The following is a 20,894-nucleotide window of genomic DNA, read 5'->3' as shown; positions in this document are numbered from 1 at the left end:
TATACATTTTGGAATAGGTAGCTGTCAAATGCTGTCTAGGTAGACAGCACACTAGGTTTTGTAACGGATCCAAAATCTTTGCTTTTCCTCACTGCAATGCTAATTAGCATGTTTGATTTGAAAGCCATCTTATTTGTTTAGTCCAAGGCACGTCCAATGCATATTTAACAGGAACAGCTGTGCACACATGAAAGGATGTGATTGGCAGCTGTGAGGCTTAATGGTGTACTTTAAAATACTGGTTTGGGTTAATGTACCTGCAAATATTGCTAAGCGCTATTGCGTTACATTAAACTAATGGATATTTAAAACAAAACAGTGGCAGGTTGAGTGCTTTCAAACACAATTAACCCTTTTATCAAATACCCCTCCATCAAGATTTTGGCCACAGAAAGCTTCAAGAATGTACTAGATAATGACAATGTTTGGATCATTAACTACATAATGATGGGACGGAATGAGTATGTTATAAGTATTATAAGTATACTTATTCAGGGAATGTCTCTCTCGATTGCTGAACTTAAAATGACCCAACTCCCTAAACCCAAATCGCCTGGAAAAACTTCCAGTCCCAGTTCATTCATGCCCAGAAACCCTGAAAAATTCCTTAACCACATCGCTCTGTTCCCATAATCCCCAGGAAAATGAAATATGTCAATGTGCATATTTCAGTGTGGCACTGCTCAGAGGGCAAACTGCAGGGTTCTCAGTGCAGTCTTTGTGCAGACGTGCTTTGATCTAAAATGCTGGTTCCTACTCACCTCCACATGGTTACAAAGAGCATTTACTTCAGAGGCCTAGACATAAGGGCGGTGAAACCTCGCTGCCGTTGTGTTCCAGAACACACACGCCCCCGCCAATGGTTTCAGCTCCCTGAGAGTGTTTCTGAACAAGACCCTGGATGATTACGGTGGTTAGCCGTGACAGTGTTTTAAAAGCCTTTTCTAGTAGGTTTAAAATACCCAGTGCTGCTATTTCATAGTCATGACTTAAACAGGTGTTAGCAGTCAGTTATTTCTTTTCGTTTTTCTTTTAACCATTGGCGTAAGTAGGCTACCTGCTTTTTGGTGTGTTCGCACTGCAGGAACAGGGAACGATTATAGTTATAGGAACGTTTTTGGGGAGGACTAGTAGGGTCTATCCCAGCACAATAGGTGCTACCAGTCACGTAGCCTAAGTGTACGCTGATTGGCCGAACGCATGCAAAACACTGGCACCTGCCATTTTTAAAAAGCCATGTAAACACACAGTTTATAGCCTATATTTACTCCACGAACATGGAAAACAGCGATAGATGGACCGACGCCGAAGTGCAGGCACTTCTCAAACTTACGAGGAAATCCAACGCGAGTTTTGAAAGGACCATGCGAAACATGTTTATGTATTTCTGCTCAGCTTGGGCATCAACCACATGGCAACCGCTATAATACTTTTTCATATACCGTTTAACAGTTCTATGTAATAACGTATTAGATTGGACTGTTAAACTGATCAGAAACTAATGAAGACAGAGAAGGGGGGCGCTGTGTGCTAAGTCGTTCTCAGCACCGTCAAAATAAAAATTAAAGTCCCGAACAACAACCGGGGGTCCGTACAACGACATAACTCGCTGCTTAACTACCGTAGTACGATGCATCGTTGAAGAAATCAACTAGCTAGTCGCGACTGTTTGCCGAAACCATATTGTCGCAAATTGGTCGTTCAACCACATTGGTTAATGATGTCACGCCGGTGGTGGAGTAATAACTACTTTTAATGAATCTGTTTGAGATCGAATTAACTGATTTAATTAAATTAATTAATCGAATTATGTTTTACTGTAAATTACAGACATGGCATCTGAGGACTATTTCTAATTTTTCTCAGTTATTTTGCTTTATTTCCAGATTCAATCATAGGCTCGTTTATTGTTTACTAGAGCACGTTTGCATATGCGCACTCTTCAAAAACGCTGCTTTAAATCTCATGACAAACTAAAAGACGTAAATTACTTTTGTATGTATTCTAAATAAAAGACACAGAATGTAATGAATGTCAGCTTGCTTATTTGACTTAAGATAAGGATTTATTGAAACTATGCTTCTAACCACAGGTCGAGAGCTGTCGTTCCAAACACACAACTTTGCGATGCTGTTTGCAAATGTTCGTTGTAACGATGGTTTCGGGGAACACAGACTCGTTGAACTATGCTGATAATGACGGTAGGCCTACTTGCGACCATAGTTGGCTAACGATACTTTTGGGAAACACACCCCGGTGCGAAAGGCCGTAATGATAACCATATTAGTGTTCACACCAAGGGGTGATAAAGTTTTGTATATTATAAGGCCAGCACATTTTTTCAATAGTTTTCAATGGGAGCTGCATGAGCACTATAGTGTCTATTTCACGCTGAATGTTGTGCACTTCGTCCAATCACAGTGGAGGAAGGGCAGGACAAATACCACACCGACCAACCGTCCTCTCTTCACCAATGACCCGGCCCTAGCTTTGCGCCGTATAGTCGCCTCATTCATTGATCAGCCAAAGGTGAAGTCATGTGATCAATTGTACCATGTACAAGAAAAGCCTATGTATGTAATTTTGTTTGTGGGTGCGCATTGAGTTTGCTAGATTAGTTACTATCGTGTGTGTGCGTTTTGTTGGTGTTCCTTGGAAAGTTTGAATGTGTGAGCATCTTTGTGTATGTGCGTTTTTGCAATCGGTGTGTGGAGCACATATCACCCAAGTCGCAGGTTTCCTTCATGGGCAAAGCTTCTGGCTGTTTGGTGCTGATAATGGGGAGTAATTACTGGAGGACATGTGGAGTTTAAACAAAGAGAGACTTGAGCTCGCTCAGATTATAGCTACCGTATCTTCAGCTTAATTAGAGCCATTCATTTCAGCAGTTTATTTAAAAAAAGAGTAACTAAACGGTGTTCTTGCTGAATAGCCTGCATTCACAACAGTCTTTGAATACAACAATTTCTGGTGTATCATGATCTGCATATTGTTACAGTAATGTGAAATTTTGTTCTGTAATGTGCAATAATTAGTGGTGCTTTCTAATGCAAACTTCACTGATACTATCGCTCATGAATTATAACTCAAATTATTCAGCAAATTTGTTGTCCCCTCAGACTGACATAAGTAACATTTCATTATATATATGTGTATGTATGTGTATATATATATAGGTTTTTTTTTTTATTTTTTTTTTTTAGTCTTTATGCATGTAGCTTCAGTTTCGTTCCAGGCCCTTGAGGTGAAGCTATTGGATTATTTTTATTTTATTTACCTATTTTTGTGGAATGGCACTTCAGTGCATGACAAAAACAGATGACTGTGTGCTTTGCGAGTTAGGTACCCGTCACAGCTAAATCGCTTCCTTTGATAGGTGACTCGTGAAGGTTTCCAAAACCCTCGAGCAAGCGGATTAGACGAATGCCGCTCATGTGAATGCCGATATGCTGGAGTTTTCTGTGGGCTAGGAGGGAGTTTCGTTGGTTTGGTCTTGTGCTAGCGCTGTAAACTAATCCCACCGTTGAGCCCTGTCAGTAATAGCTTTCACAAATACAACAATATTGCTCCCTGCAGACTGAAGGCATGTATGTTTTTTTTAGCACTTGTCTGGTCTCATTCTGTCCTGTACAAAGTATTCTATTCTGTTTTTTTATTTGGCTTGGTCACACAACATGTCACATAAGGGAATTCATGATTGCAGGAGCTTGAATGTATTGCTGCGTTGTGTGTCCTGTCTTAATGAGGTTGTGTTTTGAGGCGTGCAGTTCAACGAAAAACAGTCAAAGTCAATTATGGTTATTTAGCGGTGCTTGCTAAGGCTTATAAATTTGAACAAACCCCTTACACTAAGCACTAAACTTTGGCACATAAACTATTTGTGGAAAATGGTGACATTAATGAAGGTAATAAAACAATCTAGAGTCCAGAATATAATTGAGATTTGAGGGTGGGCTGCTTTGACTTAGGCCATTAAGTAACCACATAGCAACAAGCCAATCATGCTAAATCCCCTCAGAACACAACAACAGTATATCAATGTGCTAATCATGCAAAAAAAATAAAATAATAATTCTTAGAACACACTAAAAACAGTATAGAAATGTGCTAATCATGCTAAAACCCCAGAACACACTAACGGCAGTATAGCAACATGCTAATCATGTTAAAAAAACATAACACACTAACAACAGTATAGCAATGTGCCAATCATGCTAAAAACCCATCAGAACACTAAGTATAACAACAAGCTAATGGTGTTAAAAAAAAAACTCAGAATACATAATAATAGTATAGCAATGTGTTAATCATGCTAAAACCCATCAGAACACACAATAACAGTATAGCAACAAGCTAATCATGCTACCCCCCCAGAACACACTAACAACAGTATAGCAATATGCTAATCATGCTAAAAAACACTTAGAACACACTAACAACAGTATAACAATGTGCTAATCATGCTAAAACCCCACTAACAACAGTATCAACAAGCTAATCATGCTAAAAAATATTTTGAACAATGTAACAACTGTTTAATCATGCTAAAAATAGACATTTTAAAAAACCTTTGGAGAACAACTGAGCAAATGAGCTAAACATGCTAAAATCCCTCAGAGGACCCTTACAAACATATAGCAACATCCCAAGCATGCTAAAGCCCCTAACAATCACATAACAACATGCAACAATTCCTCAGAACACCCTTACAACCATATAACAACATGCTAAACTTGCTAAAGCCCCTAAAAAACACATAACATGCTAAACATGCTAAAGCCCCCCTGAACACCCTTACAACTACATAACAACATGCTAAACAAGCTAAAGCCCATCAGAACACCTGTATAGCATGCTAACAACCCAACAACCACATAACAACATTTTAAACATCAAAACACCTAAACAACAGCATAACAATATGCTAAAACTTATCAGAACACCTAAACAACTGTATAACAATGTGCTAATCATGCCAAAAGCCCAATAACCGCATAGCAACATTTTAAACATGCTGTCCCACAAAACCGTACTAAAACACGAAAGCATATGACAGCCTCATTTCACACAGTCGAGCACCACTTTCAGAAGCTCTTCAGAAAATCTATCTTTTAATATAATATTTAAACAAGTTGAGCTTTCATAGAGAATGTATAGGTTGCTTGTATATTTGTATAGAAGGTTTTTAAAATATGTGACAATTTTAGAAGTAGGGTTGAAACTAAATCAGTATATCGTGATCATTTGCAAAGTAGACACTGCAAACAAGATTCTGTCCTCCATATCATCTTGCCACCACAGTAATATGGACAACCAATATCTGCTATCAAAAAATAAGAAAATACTTGTAACTGCTGTCGGAAGACTCTTATCTCCAGACGACAAACTCTTATTGCCTCTCACACAGCATAACCTCAGTCTGGTGATGGTGTCGTACCTTATGCCAGATTCCTCATTCAGTGCAGCTTCTCTTCAGCGTCATAGGCTTGTGAGAGTTTGTGTTTATACAATATTAAATATTTCACCCAGAAATGTAAGTTCTGTCTGTAACACTATAGTTCATGGTCAAATTCTCACTATTAACTATTAGCTTATTAGCATGCATATTAGCATATTGGCTGTTTATTAGTACTTATAAAGCACATATTAATGCCTTATTCTGCATGACCATATTCTGCATCCATTAATCCTACCCAATACCTAATCTTAACTACAACAACTACTTAACTAACTAATAGTAAGCAGTAAATTAGAAGTTCATTAATAGTTAATAGTGAATATTTGTTCCACAAACTAAAGTGTGACCGTTCTGTCATTATTTGCTCAACCTCATGTCATACCAAACTCAACTTACTTTCTTCTATGAAACACAAAAGGAGAGATTTAGCAGATTGTTCAAGCTGCCCTTTTCCATATAATGAAAATATTGCTATTCACATTACCAAGGTCCAAAACTAGTTAAAAGGATGCGGGAAAATTGGAGGTGCATCATCTCGCTCTTCAAATTAGCGCTCTACAGACTCGCGGTGCAGAACTCCTCAGTCGCACATCGGAAAATGGCGAAATCTTTGGACATTCTATTTGAACACCGTATGAATACTTCCGGCATTTCTGTCACCGTTTGATGTTAGAGTTGTGTTTTGCGTTAAAAGTGACGATTTGAGCAGCCAGAGCATCCAGAATGAAACACATCTGTAAAAACCTGATTGGAAGTGCATTTCGAACCACCTCCATATGTGGTTTGAGTCAGATTTGGGGGAAAAAATCTGATGTCATGGATTTTTTTTATATCTTTTTTTTTTTTTTTTTTTGCTGTCCAGACTTTCAAAAAAACATCTGAATAATATTTGGAACATGGCCTTTAAAACTTTGTCTTTAATTGAAGGAAAGTCACAAGCAATAGTGTTTTGAGCTTATTAGTATAATAATGATGGCAACAGGTGTTACCTTTTTTTTTGGCTGAATACATTAATAGTGTTTGTCCTGCTGGCGTTAAAAGATGAACTGAATTGTGCCGAGCCGTAAGGAAGCTCCAGAGACGCTTAGTGCTGATGAGCCCAGTGCATGAGAGGAAAAATCCTAATTCATGTAGAAACCTTGAAGAAACTAAAACGATGCTGCTCATGAATATTTGATCCGCTCATTCAGTGCTTTCAGGCGTTCGCCTTGACAGAAACAATCCAAAAGAAGTTTGTCACACAAAGGCTTTCTATTTAAAAAAATGATTCGGTTTCTGTGATTATTACCATCAAAAGATGGCAAATCCTTATTAGCGTGTCCCTGGATGCTGATCTTACTACAGTCAAAAAGACACAGTTCATCTGTGTATTAATACAAACGTGACACTGCGTTTATTGCGGACTTTTGTGGTCTTTTTATTGATTGTGTGTCTCTCACCCTACAGATGATGGGCCGTACTCTAAGGGGAACAAGGACTCGATGGGGCCAGACAACTCGCTCACATCCAGAAGACAAAGCATCCCAGGTAAGCCTGACTCCCTGTCTATCCCTTCTTTTGTGCCCACACAAATACTCCCACCATAGGCTGATCCTGCCTTGCTCCGCTCCCTCAGCGTCTTTTGATCTTGGGGATTGTGTCTGTGTATTTTTCCATTGGGGATGTTTGAGTTCTTCTTGCCACATTGGTTTTGATGGCTGTTTGAGATGGAGAACACCGGGGGTTCGAGGGCGTTGTTACAGCTTTATCCAGATGTTTCCTGCGGTTCTCGAGAAGTGTCTGTCTGAGTCATTCTGCTACTGTAGCTGGAAGCGTTTGCTGATCCAAGACCTCTTTCTTCTCTAAAGCTAATTGGATTAGCTGAGTCAACTCAAAGTGTTACTTTGGAAAAGTTTCAAAATGAGGTTTTAAGGCATAACAGACATTTTCAAATGTTACTTTACATGTTGTAAAATACTTGTACGTTTTGTGTGTATTATCATTTTTTAATGTAACCTACTGTACATGTAAGGGGTCCAAAGCAGTTGTAACTGTTATTTAATGCAAAACTAATGCTAGAGAAAAATTTTATTGTTAGTCTTCTGCTCACCAAGTCTGCATTTATTTGATCAAAAATACAGTATAATATTGTGAAATAATATTACAAATTTAAATAACTGTATTCTATTTGAATATATTTTAAAATGTAATTTATTCCTGTGATCAAAGCTGAATTTTCAGCATCATTACTCCAGTCTTCAGTGTCACATGATCCTTCAGAAATCATTCTAATATGAGGATTTGATGATCAAGAAATGCAGTATTTCTGATTATTAGCAATGTTGAAAACAGTTGTGCTGCTTAATATTTATGTGGAAACGGTGAAACATATTTATTTATAACAACAGCATTTATTTGAAATTATAAATGTCTCAATTTTTATCAATTTATTGCATCATTGTTCAATGAACGTATAACTTTTTTTAAAAGAAATTGCTAACCCAAAAATATTATATGATATAACATAACATAATATACAGAGGTTTCATAAAAAATGTTTACCAAAATGTCAGACTAAGGCTATTTCAAGACAAGGAATCATTATCATAGTTTCAAAAGATGGAGCTGTGTGCAATCATCTATTACATTTTTACTTGTGGAAAACTTTCTAGTTCCAATCTGTTCACATTTAAACCCACACAGACACTGATTAGATTAGGCTCTGTGAGAGATTTCATGACACGGTTGGATTCAGAAGTGTAGCATTACAATTTCTGCTGCAATACTGGTGTTTGATAGATGCTTTCTTTCATGTGTCTCTTGGTTTGGATTGTCTGTTTAAGAATTCATAAAGTCACAGCATGAGCTAAAGATTAGTGCAAGTTAGTTGTGGTGTAACATTTTAAAACAATCTTGAGCATTTGTAATATTGAGATTTAATAAAATTTCTCATCGTTAGTTAGATGGGAGAAACACAGCTCATTTGCATATCTTAGAGATTTAGTGTCATAAAACCATGTTGCGTGTGTGTGTGTGTGTGTGTGTGTGTTGTGTTTCTGGCCAGAAGAACTGCGTGGGGTTACACTGGTTGAGCTGATTAAGAAAGAAGGAAGCACTTTGGGTCTCACCATCTCGGGCGGCACAGACAAAGACGGCAAACCACGCGTCTCCAACCTGCGGCCGGGTGGACTAGCGGCGAGGTGAGGACTAGATCTGAAGTCAGTGCAACCTTTCAGAAAATAACACATATTAACACACACATTATCAGCCAATCACAGAATGACAAAGTGATCACCTGACTCAGAAAAACACCATGCCTAACAAGTATTTAAAGTGTGTTAAAGCAATTAAAGTGTGCTAATGCTCGCTATTGTGACATTTACTTGTGTTGCGTTACGACTTGCGTTTTGACACATTTCAGAATTCTGCAGTGCAATTTAAGAGTGAAATTCAATGTGCCACAACCTAAAATTGCATTTTATTGTTGCAATCTTCTCTTTTTTTCGTATTGAATTATCTAATATGCAGCTTAGAGAAAACTGACCATGGAAGAAGCTAATTTATGCTAAAGCTCACTAATGTGGCAACAAGTACTTGTGTTGCGTTACGACTTGCGTTTTGACGTTTCAACAGTGCAACTTAAGTGTGTAGTAAGATGCGTCACAACTTAAAATTACATCTTATTGTCACAAACATCATTTTACTTGCATATTGTTTGAGTTTTATGCACACAACTTTCAAAAGTCACACATGTTCTCATAGCATAAGCATCCAATCTTAGCATATATTATCTAGTGCAATCTGTAAGGCTACTGCTTAAGTCAGGATTAATTTATGTAGCTAACTACAAGTTAAACATATCAACAATTTAACCAAATTTAGCTAATTTACTCAGCATGATTCAAACTGTTGTTCTGCCATAGTTGACCTGAAAAAGAAAACTGACCATAGAAGCAGCTAATTTATGCTAATGCTTGCTAATGTGCAAAAATGTTGTTGTGTTGTTATACTTAACATTAGTGTTTAGCGTTAGCATTTTTTGTCTTACTGTGGCAGTAAGCATCAATACTCAAATGATCGATAGAATTACCTTCAAATTAGGCTATTAAACAGGAAGCTAGCTATAAGTTATGCATAGCAGCAATTTAGCTAGCTTTATGTAACTTGCTCAGCAAGATTCAAACTGTTGTTCTGCCAATACAGTAGTTGACTAAAAAGAGAAAACTAACCGGAGGATCAGCCAATTTCTACAATGTACTTGTGTTGCATTACGATTAACATTCAGACACATTTCGAAACACAACAGTGCGTAAAATCGAGCGTGTAGCTAGAAGCCTTATTCACATACTGGTAGATATGGATAGATATGATGTGATAAACTGGCGATAAATTTCTTTTCCCTCATTCTCACAATTGATTAAACTCATTTCAGCGATGTGTCGGATGCATCAAAGTTTTCCCATCTTGAGTCATTTCTTCTTTCCTCGTGGCTGCATGAGGATGTTATGGAGCACGTCTGGGCTGATGACACATTTTTGTCAGGCATCATTGTGCAAGCTCATGTACGCCCAGAGGACAAAGGGAATGAATAGCATTCATTTGTCTAATTAGCATCTAAATGAGAATATTTATACTCCCTGTGGAGTGTTCAACAACAGATAAGGAGTTCTTACTTTGCATTTACTTTCCATTCAAAATATAATTGTTTTCCATGTTTTTGTGACCATTGACGGAAAGCTTCTCTGGACCAACAGATGTAATCTTGTTAATTTCTCTACATTAACTGTTGAATGCTAACAAAGCTAATTAAGTCAAATGTTTGAAAAGCCAACATTTACGGTGTTAAACAAAATATGGTGTGTTTGCAGGTATTAGCTAAACTGTTTAATTATACTATTCAGTAATTACAATACAAAACTGTGGTGTTTGTAAGGCAAGTCTTACTATTGCTAATCTTACAGTTAGGGATTTCAACAAACCCATAATCCTCCTAAGTACTATTCTGTGATTATTCAGTTAAATTCTGATGTGTCTCAGGAGCGATCAACTCAATGTGGGAGACTACATCAAGTCAGTCAATGGCATCAACCTGACCAAGCTGCGTCACGACGAGATCATCAGTCTGTTAAAGAATGTAGGCGAGCGCGTTGTGCTGGAAGTGGAGTATGAACTGCCTTCAGCTGGTAGGAAGTTGAGTATTTTGACTTTTGCCTGTATTGTGGCATGTCCCCAATTTAATAACCCTGGTCTGAACCAATCCCAGACCTCATGAATATCATCATGAAATTGTTTTTGCGTCAGTATGTAGCCAAAATGGATGTAGCAGTATGTAGCAGACTGCATGGCCGCATGCTGAAAGCATGTTTTGATGTTAAAATATTTTCTCATATATCATCTTATCATGCAGAGACATCTATAAGTAAACGATTGGGTGGTCGATTCTTTTGAAAGGTTAAACGCTTTGATGGTATCAAAATCATGGCGGGGATAGCAGCATTAGCTTGACCAATGGGGTGAATTTGGGTCCGAAGGGCAGAGCTCTTGAAGTGGGGTCTTTGGAGGGAGTTTTGTTGCTGGGGGCCCAGAATTAACACACTTCAACCCTGTCTGCCATTGGTTGGGCAAATGGATAGTCATGTCCCAAACTCACGCCATTGATTGAACCATTGTTGCTGGCTCAGACTGGTCGCGACGCTCAAACAAACAGAGCAATGTCTTGAAAGCACCACATAGTGCACTTTTTGGCAATATTAGCCTACAAATGGCTTACTTATTATAAAATGACATTGCATTACAAAGACATTTTGACAAACGCAAAGCCATGATCACTGAGATAGACCGATACATCGGCTAGAGATGCGTTTCCCATAAAACAACGTAACTTGCTGCTTGCTGCGTTAATTGGAAACTAACTAACTAGTCACATCTGTGATTTGAAAGGAATCAGCGAATTGTTGAACTCTGTTGGTAATGATGGAACTTGTAACCATAGTTGGCCAATACTAAAAAGAAACTATGCATCTAACCACATGTTGAGAGCTGTAGCTCCAATCAAACAACTTTGCAATGCTGTATGCGAATGTTTGTAGAACTATGGTTCCCTTTCGTTCGGGAACTCCTACGTCTCGTCGGAGGAGTTTCCAACGAATTAATTTAATTTAATTTGTTACATTTATATAGCACTTTTCTAGGTACTCAAAGCGCTTTACATGAAGGGGGGAATCTCCTCAACCACCACCAATGTGCAGCATCCACCTGGATGATGCGACGGCAGCCATATTGCGCCAGAACGCCCACCACACACCAGCTGGAGAGGAGACAGTGATGAGGCCAATCAGTATATGGGGATGATTAGGAGGCCATGATGGACAGAGGCCAAGGGGCAAATTTGGCCAGGATGCCGGGGTTACACCCCTACTCTTTTTCGAAGGACATCCTGGGATTTTTAATGACCACAGAGAGTCAGGACCTCAGTTTAACGTCTCATCCGAAGGACGGTGCTCTTTGACAGTATAGTGTCCCCATCACTACACTGGGGTGTTAGGACCCACACAGACCACAGGGTGAGCACCCCCTGCTGGCCTCACTAACACCTCTTCCAGCAGCAACCTGGTTTTCTCAGGAGGTCTCCCATCCAGGTACTGACCAGGCTCAGCCCTGCTTAGCTTCAGTGGGCAATCAGTCTTGGGCTACAGGGTGATATGGCTGCTGATGTTATGGATCCCAATTCGTTGGAAACTCCTCCGACGAGACATAGGAGTTCCCTACTCAGGGAACGAGGGTTACCATACGTAACCGAGACGTTCCCTACTCAGGGAACGAGGGTTACCATACGTAACCGAGACGTTCCCTACTCAGGGAACGAGGGTTACCATACGTAACCGAGACGTTTCAGGAATCAGCGAATTGTTGAACTATGCTGCTAATGACTGACTTGCGACCATAGTTAGCTAATACTAAAAAGAAGCTATGCCCCTAACCACATGTCGAGAGCTGTAGCTCCAATCAAACAACTTTCCGATGCTGTTTGCGAATGTTCGTTAGAACTATGGTTTCAGGAATAAGCAAATTGTTAAAATATATTGGTAATGATAGAACTTTCGAGCATAGTTGGCTAACAGTGTTTTTGGGAAATGCACCCCAGGCCAATTAATTGGCAGAATTTTGGTCAATTGGATCTGTAATTCAGGGTACGTTTACACGACAACGATATTCTTAAAACTGAGTTTTTCCTTTGAGATTTCCACGTACAGACGACTCCATTGTCAAAATTCACAAGAAAATTCCCCATTCACACGGATCCGCAGAAACGAATAAAAACCCTGTATTCTGCTGCCAGGCCATTAGATGGTCTTGAAACACTATAGACTGAACACGTAATACACATGTGCATGAGGTCATCATCTTCAGAGATTCGCGTTGTTGTTTACACGGAAACCGCTTTAAAAAATGTACACTTTGTAAGCTGTTTTCATTTTTTTTTTTTTTTTTGCATTTTCAGGCTCCCAAAACGCAGTTGTCGTGTAAACGAACGGCCAAAACGCATAAAAAGTTTTACGTTTTTAGTTGAAAAACGGTGTCGTGTAAACAGCCCCTAAACAAAAAGTGTTCATATTTTTTATAGTGAATTTCGAATACATGTTGCAAAATATGCCAACATTAAGGTCTATTATGTATATATCTGCATTTTATGGCAACTATTTGCTGACCGTTTCTAGATTGTCTCAGTTTGGCATGTGTGATGATATATTGTGATCATTAGCCAGTCTATCTATCTTGTGCATGACAGATAAATTGAATGGTTTATAAGCTCAGTGTTTCTGGCTGACCTTCTGCTGAATGTCAGTTTGCATCTGGTCTTATTTATCTGATTGTCCCCCCGATCTGGCCATTCGCCCAGTAAAAGGTGCTGATTTAGAGATGCTATTGCCTCTCTCCTGTCTCTGTTGTCCCTTTTAGCGCCAGACAGTACCTCAGGTGTTATTTCCAAGACAATCGAGATCTGTTTGCAGAAAGAGGGCAACAGCTTCGGCTTTGTTATGCGAGGTGGGTTTATATTCTTAAGAACAAAATGTTGCAGATTTAACTGCAGGTTACAGATTTGTATGTGTTATAATACAGGTGGATCCCATGAGGACTGGCACAAATCTCGCCCATTGGTGGTCACACATGTCCGACCAGGTGGTCCTGCTGACAGGTGATGCACAACCAAAAATTAAGCTTTGAAGGCACTTTACATGGAGAAAAATCATTTTATTATTATGATTGTCATATTCATATAGTAGTCCATGCATAAATATATTTCAGTAGTTTGTGTGGATAGGTTACAGTGAATATCATATCTGTCTATAATGTTGTATCTTTATGTTGTGGAAAACTTCATTCATTTCTTGGTATTTCAAGATTCATTTTACACAACACATAATCAAAGTTTTTATATGATTATGTAAAGTAACTTGCAGTGGATGAGTTAGCTTAGTAGGCTAGTTGATTAGCATGCCAATGCGGGGCAGAATGTTAGCTTAGCACGCTAATTAGTTAGCACAAACTACACAAATCATCAACCAATAACTTAGGATATAATTTTTTTTGTCATTGATGCCATTTTGTAAAATGAATGTCTACTAAAATGTATTGAATCATCGCAAGTGTCCAATAAGCAGTAAGTTAGTAGTATGTGCAAGGTCATGTGATCTCAAAATGGCTGCCATCATGAGGGTCTACCTAGTTTAGAATAAAGCAGCTATTAAAACATATTTACCAGGTACTATTCATTTATTGGTGTAAAACTTTTTTTTATGTGAACTACATTTAACGAACAACTGTAGTCATCTTCCAAGTCTGGACACACTTTTTTGCAATTTAACCAAATCCAGAAAGTAGGCCAGAGATTTCTTTCTCATCTTAGATGGCTAGTTATTATTCTTAGTTTTAGGATGTTCCATGATTCTCTTCTCAAGCACTTTTCCCTACTTTTATCAGCAACACGCAACCTGCCAAAAGAGAGAAATAAATAAACATGTGTCTTGAGGGAAAATATCATCCATAAGATACCTTTGATGTTAGAGACAAAGACTGCCTTGGCTAATGTGTGGAAATTGTATGCATTGTCTAACCTGAAGGCCCCCAGACATTTCATGTGGAAAATATTCTGCTCTCAAACAGGTCTTCTCACATGTAGCATTAATCATTAGTGTGGAATATCAAGAGACTTGTAAAGAAACTAAAACATTCAACTGTGTTGCAACTAGTCATAATTTTAAGGCATCAACCTTATGCTAACTTCAAACTCCATTGGAATCAGTTGCAACTTTTACTTTTGTAACTTTTTTTTTCCATTTAACAAAGTGCACTAAATGCAAAAAAAAAAAAAAAAAAAAACTTTTGAAAGCTTAAGCACTAGTTAACATGAACTTACAATGAAGAATACTTGTAAAGCAATTATTAATTTGAGTTAATGTTAATTGTAACATTTATTAAAACATTTAAGAACAAAAGTGTATTCTGTTAACATTTTCCCATGCTACTAGATTTATATCTGTGATTTATATAAATCACATTTATACAAAAGCTCTTTTTTATTTAAAATGTTTTATTTAAAAATGTTTTTTAAAGAAGAATCTCCTGCTCACCAAGGCTGCATTTATTTGATCGAAAATTCAGTAAAAACAGTAATATTGTGAAATATTATTACAATATAAAATAACTTGTTTCTATTTTAATATATTTTAAAATGTACTTTATTTCCGTGATGGAAAAGCAGAATTTTTGTATAACTGTAATACATTTATTTTTTAGTTTATTTATTTTTTTTCTGTTTAAAAGAACAACATATATTTAACTTTCTGAATTAAAGTATTAATTTTATTTTATTTTATTATTATTATGTTTTATCTTGTTGACCCTAAACGTTTAAATGTTACTGCATATGTTATACATTTAATTCGGCAATAAAATGTGAATGTTCCGCATGTGTTCTCCTGCAGAGAAGGGACTCTAAAAGCAGGTGACCGCATCTTAAGTGTGGATGGAGTGGTTTTACACAGTGCCACTCACAGCGAAGCCCTTACTGTACTGACCCAGTGTGGACAGGAAGCCCTTTTCCAGATTGAGTACGATGTCTCCATCATGGGTGAGTTATTCAATTGCGCTTGTTTTATATGTTGACATGATGAAAACTCCACATGTCCCGGTGGATTAAAATGTTATTAGTTTTGTATGTTGCACTTTAAAAAGGAAATAATGAATTAATCGAAATGTCCTTGCGTTAAAGAGCCCCAATTATGCTTTTTCAGATATTACCTTTCATGCAGTGTGTAATATAGTTGTTTGTGAATGGAAGGTCTGCAAATTTCAAAGTTCAAAGTGCAGGACAAATAAAGTTATTGTCTCCCAAAAGAAAACAACAATTCTGAACTGCCTGAAACGAGTCATCAGTAATTCCAATTTTACTTCCTGCACAAACCTATGTAGGTTTGTAACAAATTAGCATAATGCCAGCCTGTGGTCTTCATTGGCTGCCTGCAAACAACATTTACTTTGACCCTCAAACACTGTAGTTGTAGCTGAGACTGGAAGTTTGGTTTGTGTTGTCGACATATCGAGAAGACACTGTTTTCTACACTGCGAAAACAAATCCACTTTACATGCACCTCCAAAGTATGAGGACTTGGACTCAAATTGATACAATAAAACTGACGCCATCGTTACTGTTTTTATCATTATTTGTATCACAAGTGCTGAGGAAGAGCTGAAATTTAGATATGTTAATGGGTATTCTGTAAACTGTACCAATCACAACAGACTGGGCCATCTGACCAATCAGAGCAGAGTAGACCAATCACAACAGACTGGACCATCTGACCAATCAGGGCAGAGTAGACCAATCACAACAGACGGGACCATCTGACCAATCAGGGCAGAGTAGACCAATCACAACAGACTGGGCCATCTGACCAATCAGAGCAGAGTAGACCAATCACAACAGACTGGACCATCTGACCAATCAGAGCAGAGTAGACCAGTCACAACAGACTGGGCCATCTGACCAATCAGGGCAGAGTAGACCAATCACAACAGACTGGACCATCTGACCAATCAGGGCAGAGTAGACCAATCACAACAGACTGGGCCATCTGACCAATCAGAGCAGAGTAGACCAATCACAACAGACTGGACCATCTGACCAATCAGAGCAGAGTAGACCAGTCACAACAGACTGGGCCATCTGACCAATCAGGGCAGAGTAGACCAATCACAACAGACTGGACCATCTGACCAATCAGGGCAGAGTAGACCAATCACAACAGACTGGGCCATCTGACCAATCAGAGCAGAGTAGACCAATCACAACAGACTGGGCCATCTGACCAATCAGGGCAGAGTAGACCAATCACAACAGACTGGACCATCTGACCAATCAGAGCAGAGTAGACCAATCACAACAGACTGGGCCATCTGACCAATCAGGGCAGAGTAGACCAATCACAACAGACTGGGCCATCTGACCAATCAGGGCAGAGTAGACCAATCACAACAGACTGGACCATCTGACCAATCAGAGCAGAGTAGACCAATCACAACAGACTGGGCCATCTGACCAATCAGAGCAGAGTAGACCAATCACAACAGACTGGGCCATCTGACCAATCAGGGCAGAGTAGACCAATCACAACAGACTGGGCCATCTGACCAATCAGAGCAGAGTAGACCAATCACAACAGACTCGGTCATCTGACCAATCAGAGTAGAGTAGACCAATCACAACAGACTGGGCCATCTGACCAATCAGAGCAGAGTAGACCAATCACAACAGACTCGGTCATCTGACCAATCAGAGCAGAGTAGACCAATCACAACAGACTGGGCCATCTGACCAATCAGAGCAGAGTAGACCAGTCACAACAGACTGGGCCATCTGACCAATCAGAGCAGAGTAGACCAATCACAACAGACTCGGTCATCTGACCAATCAGAGCAGAGTAGACCAATCACAACAGACTGGGCCATCTGACCAATCAGAGCAGAGTAGACCAATCACAACAGACTGGGCCATCTGACCAATCAGAGCAGAGTAGACCAGTCACAACAGACTTAGTCATCTGACCAATCAGAGCAGAGTAGACCAATCACAACAGACTGGGCCATCTGACCAATCAGAGCAGAGTAGACCAATCACAACAGACTCGGTCATCTGACCAATCAGAGTAGAGTAGACCAATCACAACAGACTGGGCCATCTGACCAATCAGAGCAGAGTAGACCAATCACAACAGACTCGGTCATCTGACCAATCAGAGCAGAGTAGACCAATCACAACAGACTGGGCCATCTGACCAATCAGAGCAGAGTAGACCAGTCACAACAGACTGGGCCATCTGACCAATCAGAGCAGAGTAGACCAATCACAACAGACTCGGTCATCTGACCAATCAGAGCAGAGTAGACCAATCACAACAGACTCGGTCATCTGACCAATCAGAGCAGAGTAGACCAATCACAACAGACTGGGCCATCTGACCAATCAGAGCAGAGTAGACCAATCACAACAGACTGGGCCATCTGACCAATCAGAGCAGAGTAGACCAGTCACAACAGACTTAGTCATCTGACCAATCACACTGTCAGACACTGTGAGAAGTGAGGTGATGCTGCAATGTATATTATGAGAAAATGAAGGTGTTATGACCTTGGATGAATGTAAATATATTGTAGGAGACCTTTGAAACTAAATTAGGAACCTTTAAAATAGGATAATAGGAGCACTTTAAGAGAGTGATTGTCCTTTCGCAGACGTTTTCCAGAAGTACTCTGCTTCTCTCCAGCTTCTCTTCTCTTCTCTTCTCTTCTCTTCTCTTCTCTTCTCTTCTCTTCTCTTCTCTTCTCTTCTCTTCTCTTCTCTTCTCTTCTCTTCTCTTCTCTTCTCTTCTCTTCTCTTCTCTTCTCTTCTCTTCTCTGTTTAACCATCTTCTCTATTTATCTAGACGAACAGCAGGTTGTTGACCTGCGAGAGGCAGAGAAAGAACCCCTTTACAGTACTAATGCTGTGAAGGCTAACAATTAGCATAACGCCCACTGTTGTTCTCCTCGAAGAGTTAAAAGGATAATATCTTAGAATATAGAGGTTTGAAATAAACTTTCAGAGCTCAGAACTTCCTGCCCAGTCCAAAATGACTCTTTATTTACTCTAAGCTGCAAAAACGATCTGTTAAGAAACCACAGCTAAACCACACCGTAACAATGCTATCCTTGTTTGTCCTTATCACCTGGCTTCCAGACTCGGTGACAAACGCTTCCGGTCCGCTGCTGGTGGAGATCGCCAAGGCGCCCGGAGCCAGTCTGGGAATTACTCTGACCACTGCCATGCACAGGAACAAACAGGCCATCGTCATCGACAAGATCAAGTCCGCTAGCGTGGTGGACAGGTACACTCTCAGTGGGCCTCATTCATCAAACACAAGCACAACTACTTTCTGTGTAAATTGTAAAACCACTTTTAAGTGTTTTTCTCACGTAAATTGTTTGAGAAAAAAATTCTATCATGTTAATAGTGCATCATTTTTTTCAATTATTCTAATTCTTAATTTTTTTAATACCGAACTTACACAACTGTTTTTATTTCTCCTTACCTAATATGTGTAAAATCATCCTTACGTAAAAACCTTGTTTATAAACCATTTTTCTGTAATTGATTTTACCTTTTCTTACATAAAATTAATATAATTTGCATGAAAATGGTTTCAGAAACAATTTATGTATAATTGAATAATGCATCATTTTTTTCATATACATTCTTTGTGAAATATTTCTTCCACAAATGTATACTTTTTACCTAAATTGTTCACAAAGCCAATTTTATGTCAATGTTTTTAAATATTCCTACATAAAATCTTTCGTAAAGCATTTTATTTCTGTCAAATTTTTTTATTTTAGTGCACAACTGATTTTATTGAATTTTTTTGCAAATTAATCGTTAAACCTTTTATTACGATAAATTACGATTATGATGATTACGATAATTACGATTTCACGTAAATTGTACAACTATACTTTTTTTATAAAAGAAAATTACAAAGCCAATTTTATGTAAATGTTTATTTTTATGTAAATTGATTGTAAAACTCTTTTTACATAATTGTATTTCTTTTCATGTAAATTGTTTAAACCCTTCTTCCCAAAATTATTAACTTTTTACCTAAATTGTTCACAAAACCAATTTTATGTAAATGTTTTTAATCTTCCTACATAAATTGTTTGTAAAACCGTTCTTACGTAAATTATTTTATTTCTCTAAAAAAAATGGCAAAACTGATATCATTTATTTTTATGTAAATTGATCATAAAACTCGTTTTTACTGTTTTTACACAAACAATTTCCACAGAAATTCTTCATCTGTTGAATACAGTTGAACTTAAACAGAAAAATGCGATAGTTATTCTTAATCTCTTATAGTTATTAAGGTGCTTGAGACTTCATTGTTTTTGTTTAGCATTGGAATCATAAGACTCATTTTTGGTATGCAGTTTATACAGTATATTACTGTTTCACAACATTTTGAAGACAAGAAGAAACATAATTCGCTATGTTTTTAACATCCATCCATATTGTGACACATTATTAATATGGTGATTTAGATCAGTTTTACTGTTGTCTCTAACACTTCCCACATTTATGACAGTTCTAGCAGTTCTCTGTTTGCCTCTCAGGTCAGGAGCGTTGCATGTGGGTGATCATATTCTGTCTATAGACGGCACCAGCACAGAGCACTGCTCGGTCCTGGAGGCAACGCAGCTGCTGGCCAGCACTTCTGATCAGACCAAACTCGAGATCCTACCCGCACACCAAACACGCCTGTCCGGAAAACCCCAGGACACTGGTGAGAGAAGGGGGGAAAAATGTGGAATTTGGCGCAGTTTTCCAGACATGGATTAGGCTTAATCAGAGGCGTCTTCAACAGATGGCTAAATCTGATCTTGGAACAGGCCTTAACTGTGTCTGGAAAACTGTCTGTGAATGGGTCAATGACACAACACTTTTTTTTAATCTGTTAATTTATTTGAAAACAAATTATAAATGCAAGTCATACATGTCTTCTATAATAAACATGTTTTTATTTTCTTAATAAAAAAAAAAAATTCTAAATAAAAATATATATTTAATATGATTAAATATTAATTAAAAAATATTAATTTAGTTTATAAAAATATTATAAACATTGAGAAACTTTCATCCATGAAATCAAAATGTAATTGTAAAATTGTAAAATATCATGTGGTACAGCCATGTAATAAAATACAGTGATATTTAACAATTAATAATTCACAATATTTGTTAAAAAAACAACTTAAAAAAATATTAAGATGACATGTTGGTGTATAAAAAAATGTGTCATTACTTTTTACTTAATGGTTACACCACATGCTATTTTAAGAGTCATTCATTTTTTTTAAAAAATAC

At 38.1% G+C, this 20,894-nt stretch overlaps 1 protein-coding gene across 3 annotated transcripts in view; it reads left to right on the top strand.

Annotated features, from left to right (window-relative positions):
- grip2b (glutamate receptor interacting protein 2b) overlaps positions 1-20,894 on the top strand; it is a gene marked incomplete at its 5' end in the record, with an annotated part of 126,390 nt that overhangs the window by 64,436 nt on the left and 41,060 nt on the right. For all 3 annotated transcript variants that reach the window (XM_084116299.1, XM_084116300.1, XM_084116301.1), the window contains 8 exons: positions 6,905-6,985; positions 8,505-8,637; positions 10,475-10,620; positions 13,397-13,483; positions 13,559-13,634; positions 15,424-15,569; positions 18,714-18,861; positions 20,144-20,313. In XM_084116299.1, coding sequence (XP_083972425.1) covers positions 6,905-6,985; positions 8,505-8,637; positions 10,475-10,620; positions 13,397-13,483; positions 13,559-13,634; positions 15,424-15,569; positions 18,714-18,861; positions 20,144-20,313 — 987 coding nt within the window. The remainder of the gene's footprint in view (positions 1-6,904; positions 6,986-8,504; positions 8,638-10,474; positions 10,621-13,396; positions 13,484-13,558; positions 13,635-15,423; positions 15,570-18,713; positions 18,862-20,143; positions 20,314-20,894) is intronic.

The sequence above is a fragment of the Abramis brama genome (assembly GCF_963993115.1).
Source record: "Abramis brama genome assembly, chromosome: 6".
Classification (NCBI taxonomy): Eukaryota; Metazoa; Chordata; class Actinopteri; order Cypriniformes; family Leuciscidae; genus Abramis; species Abramis brama.
This window is presented reverse-complemented; position numbering and strand designations above follow the sequence as displayed.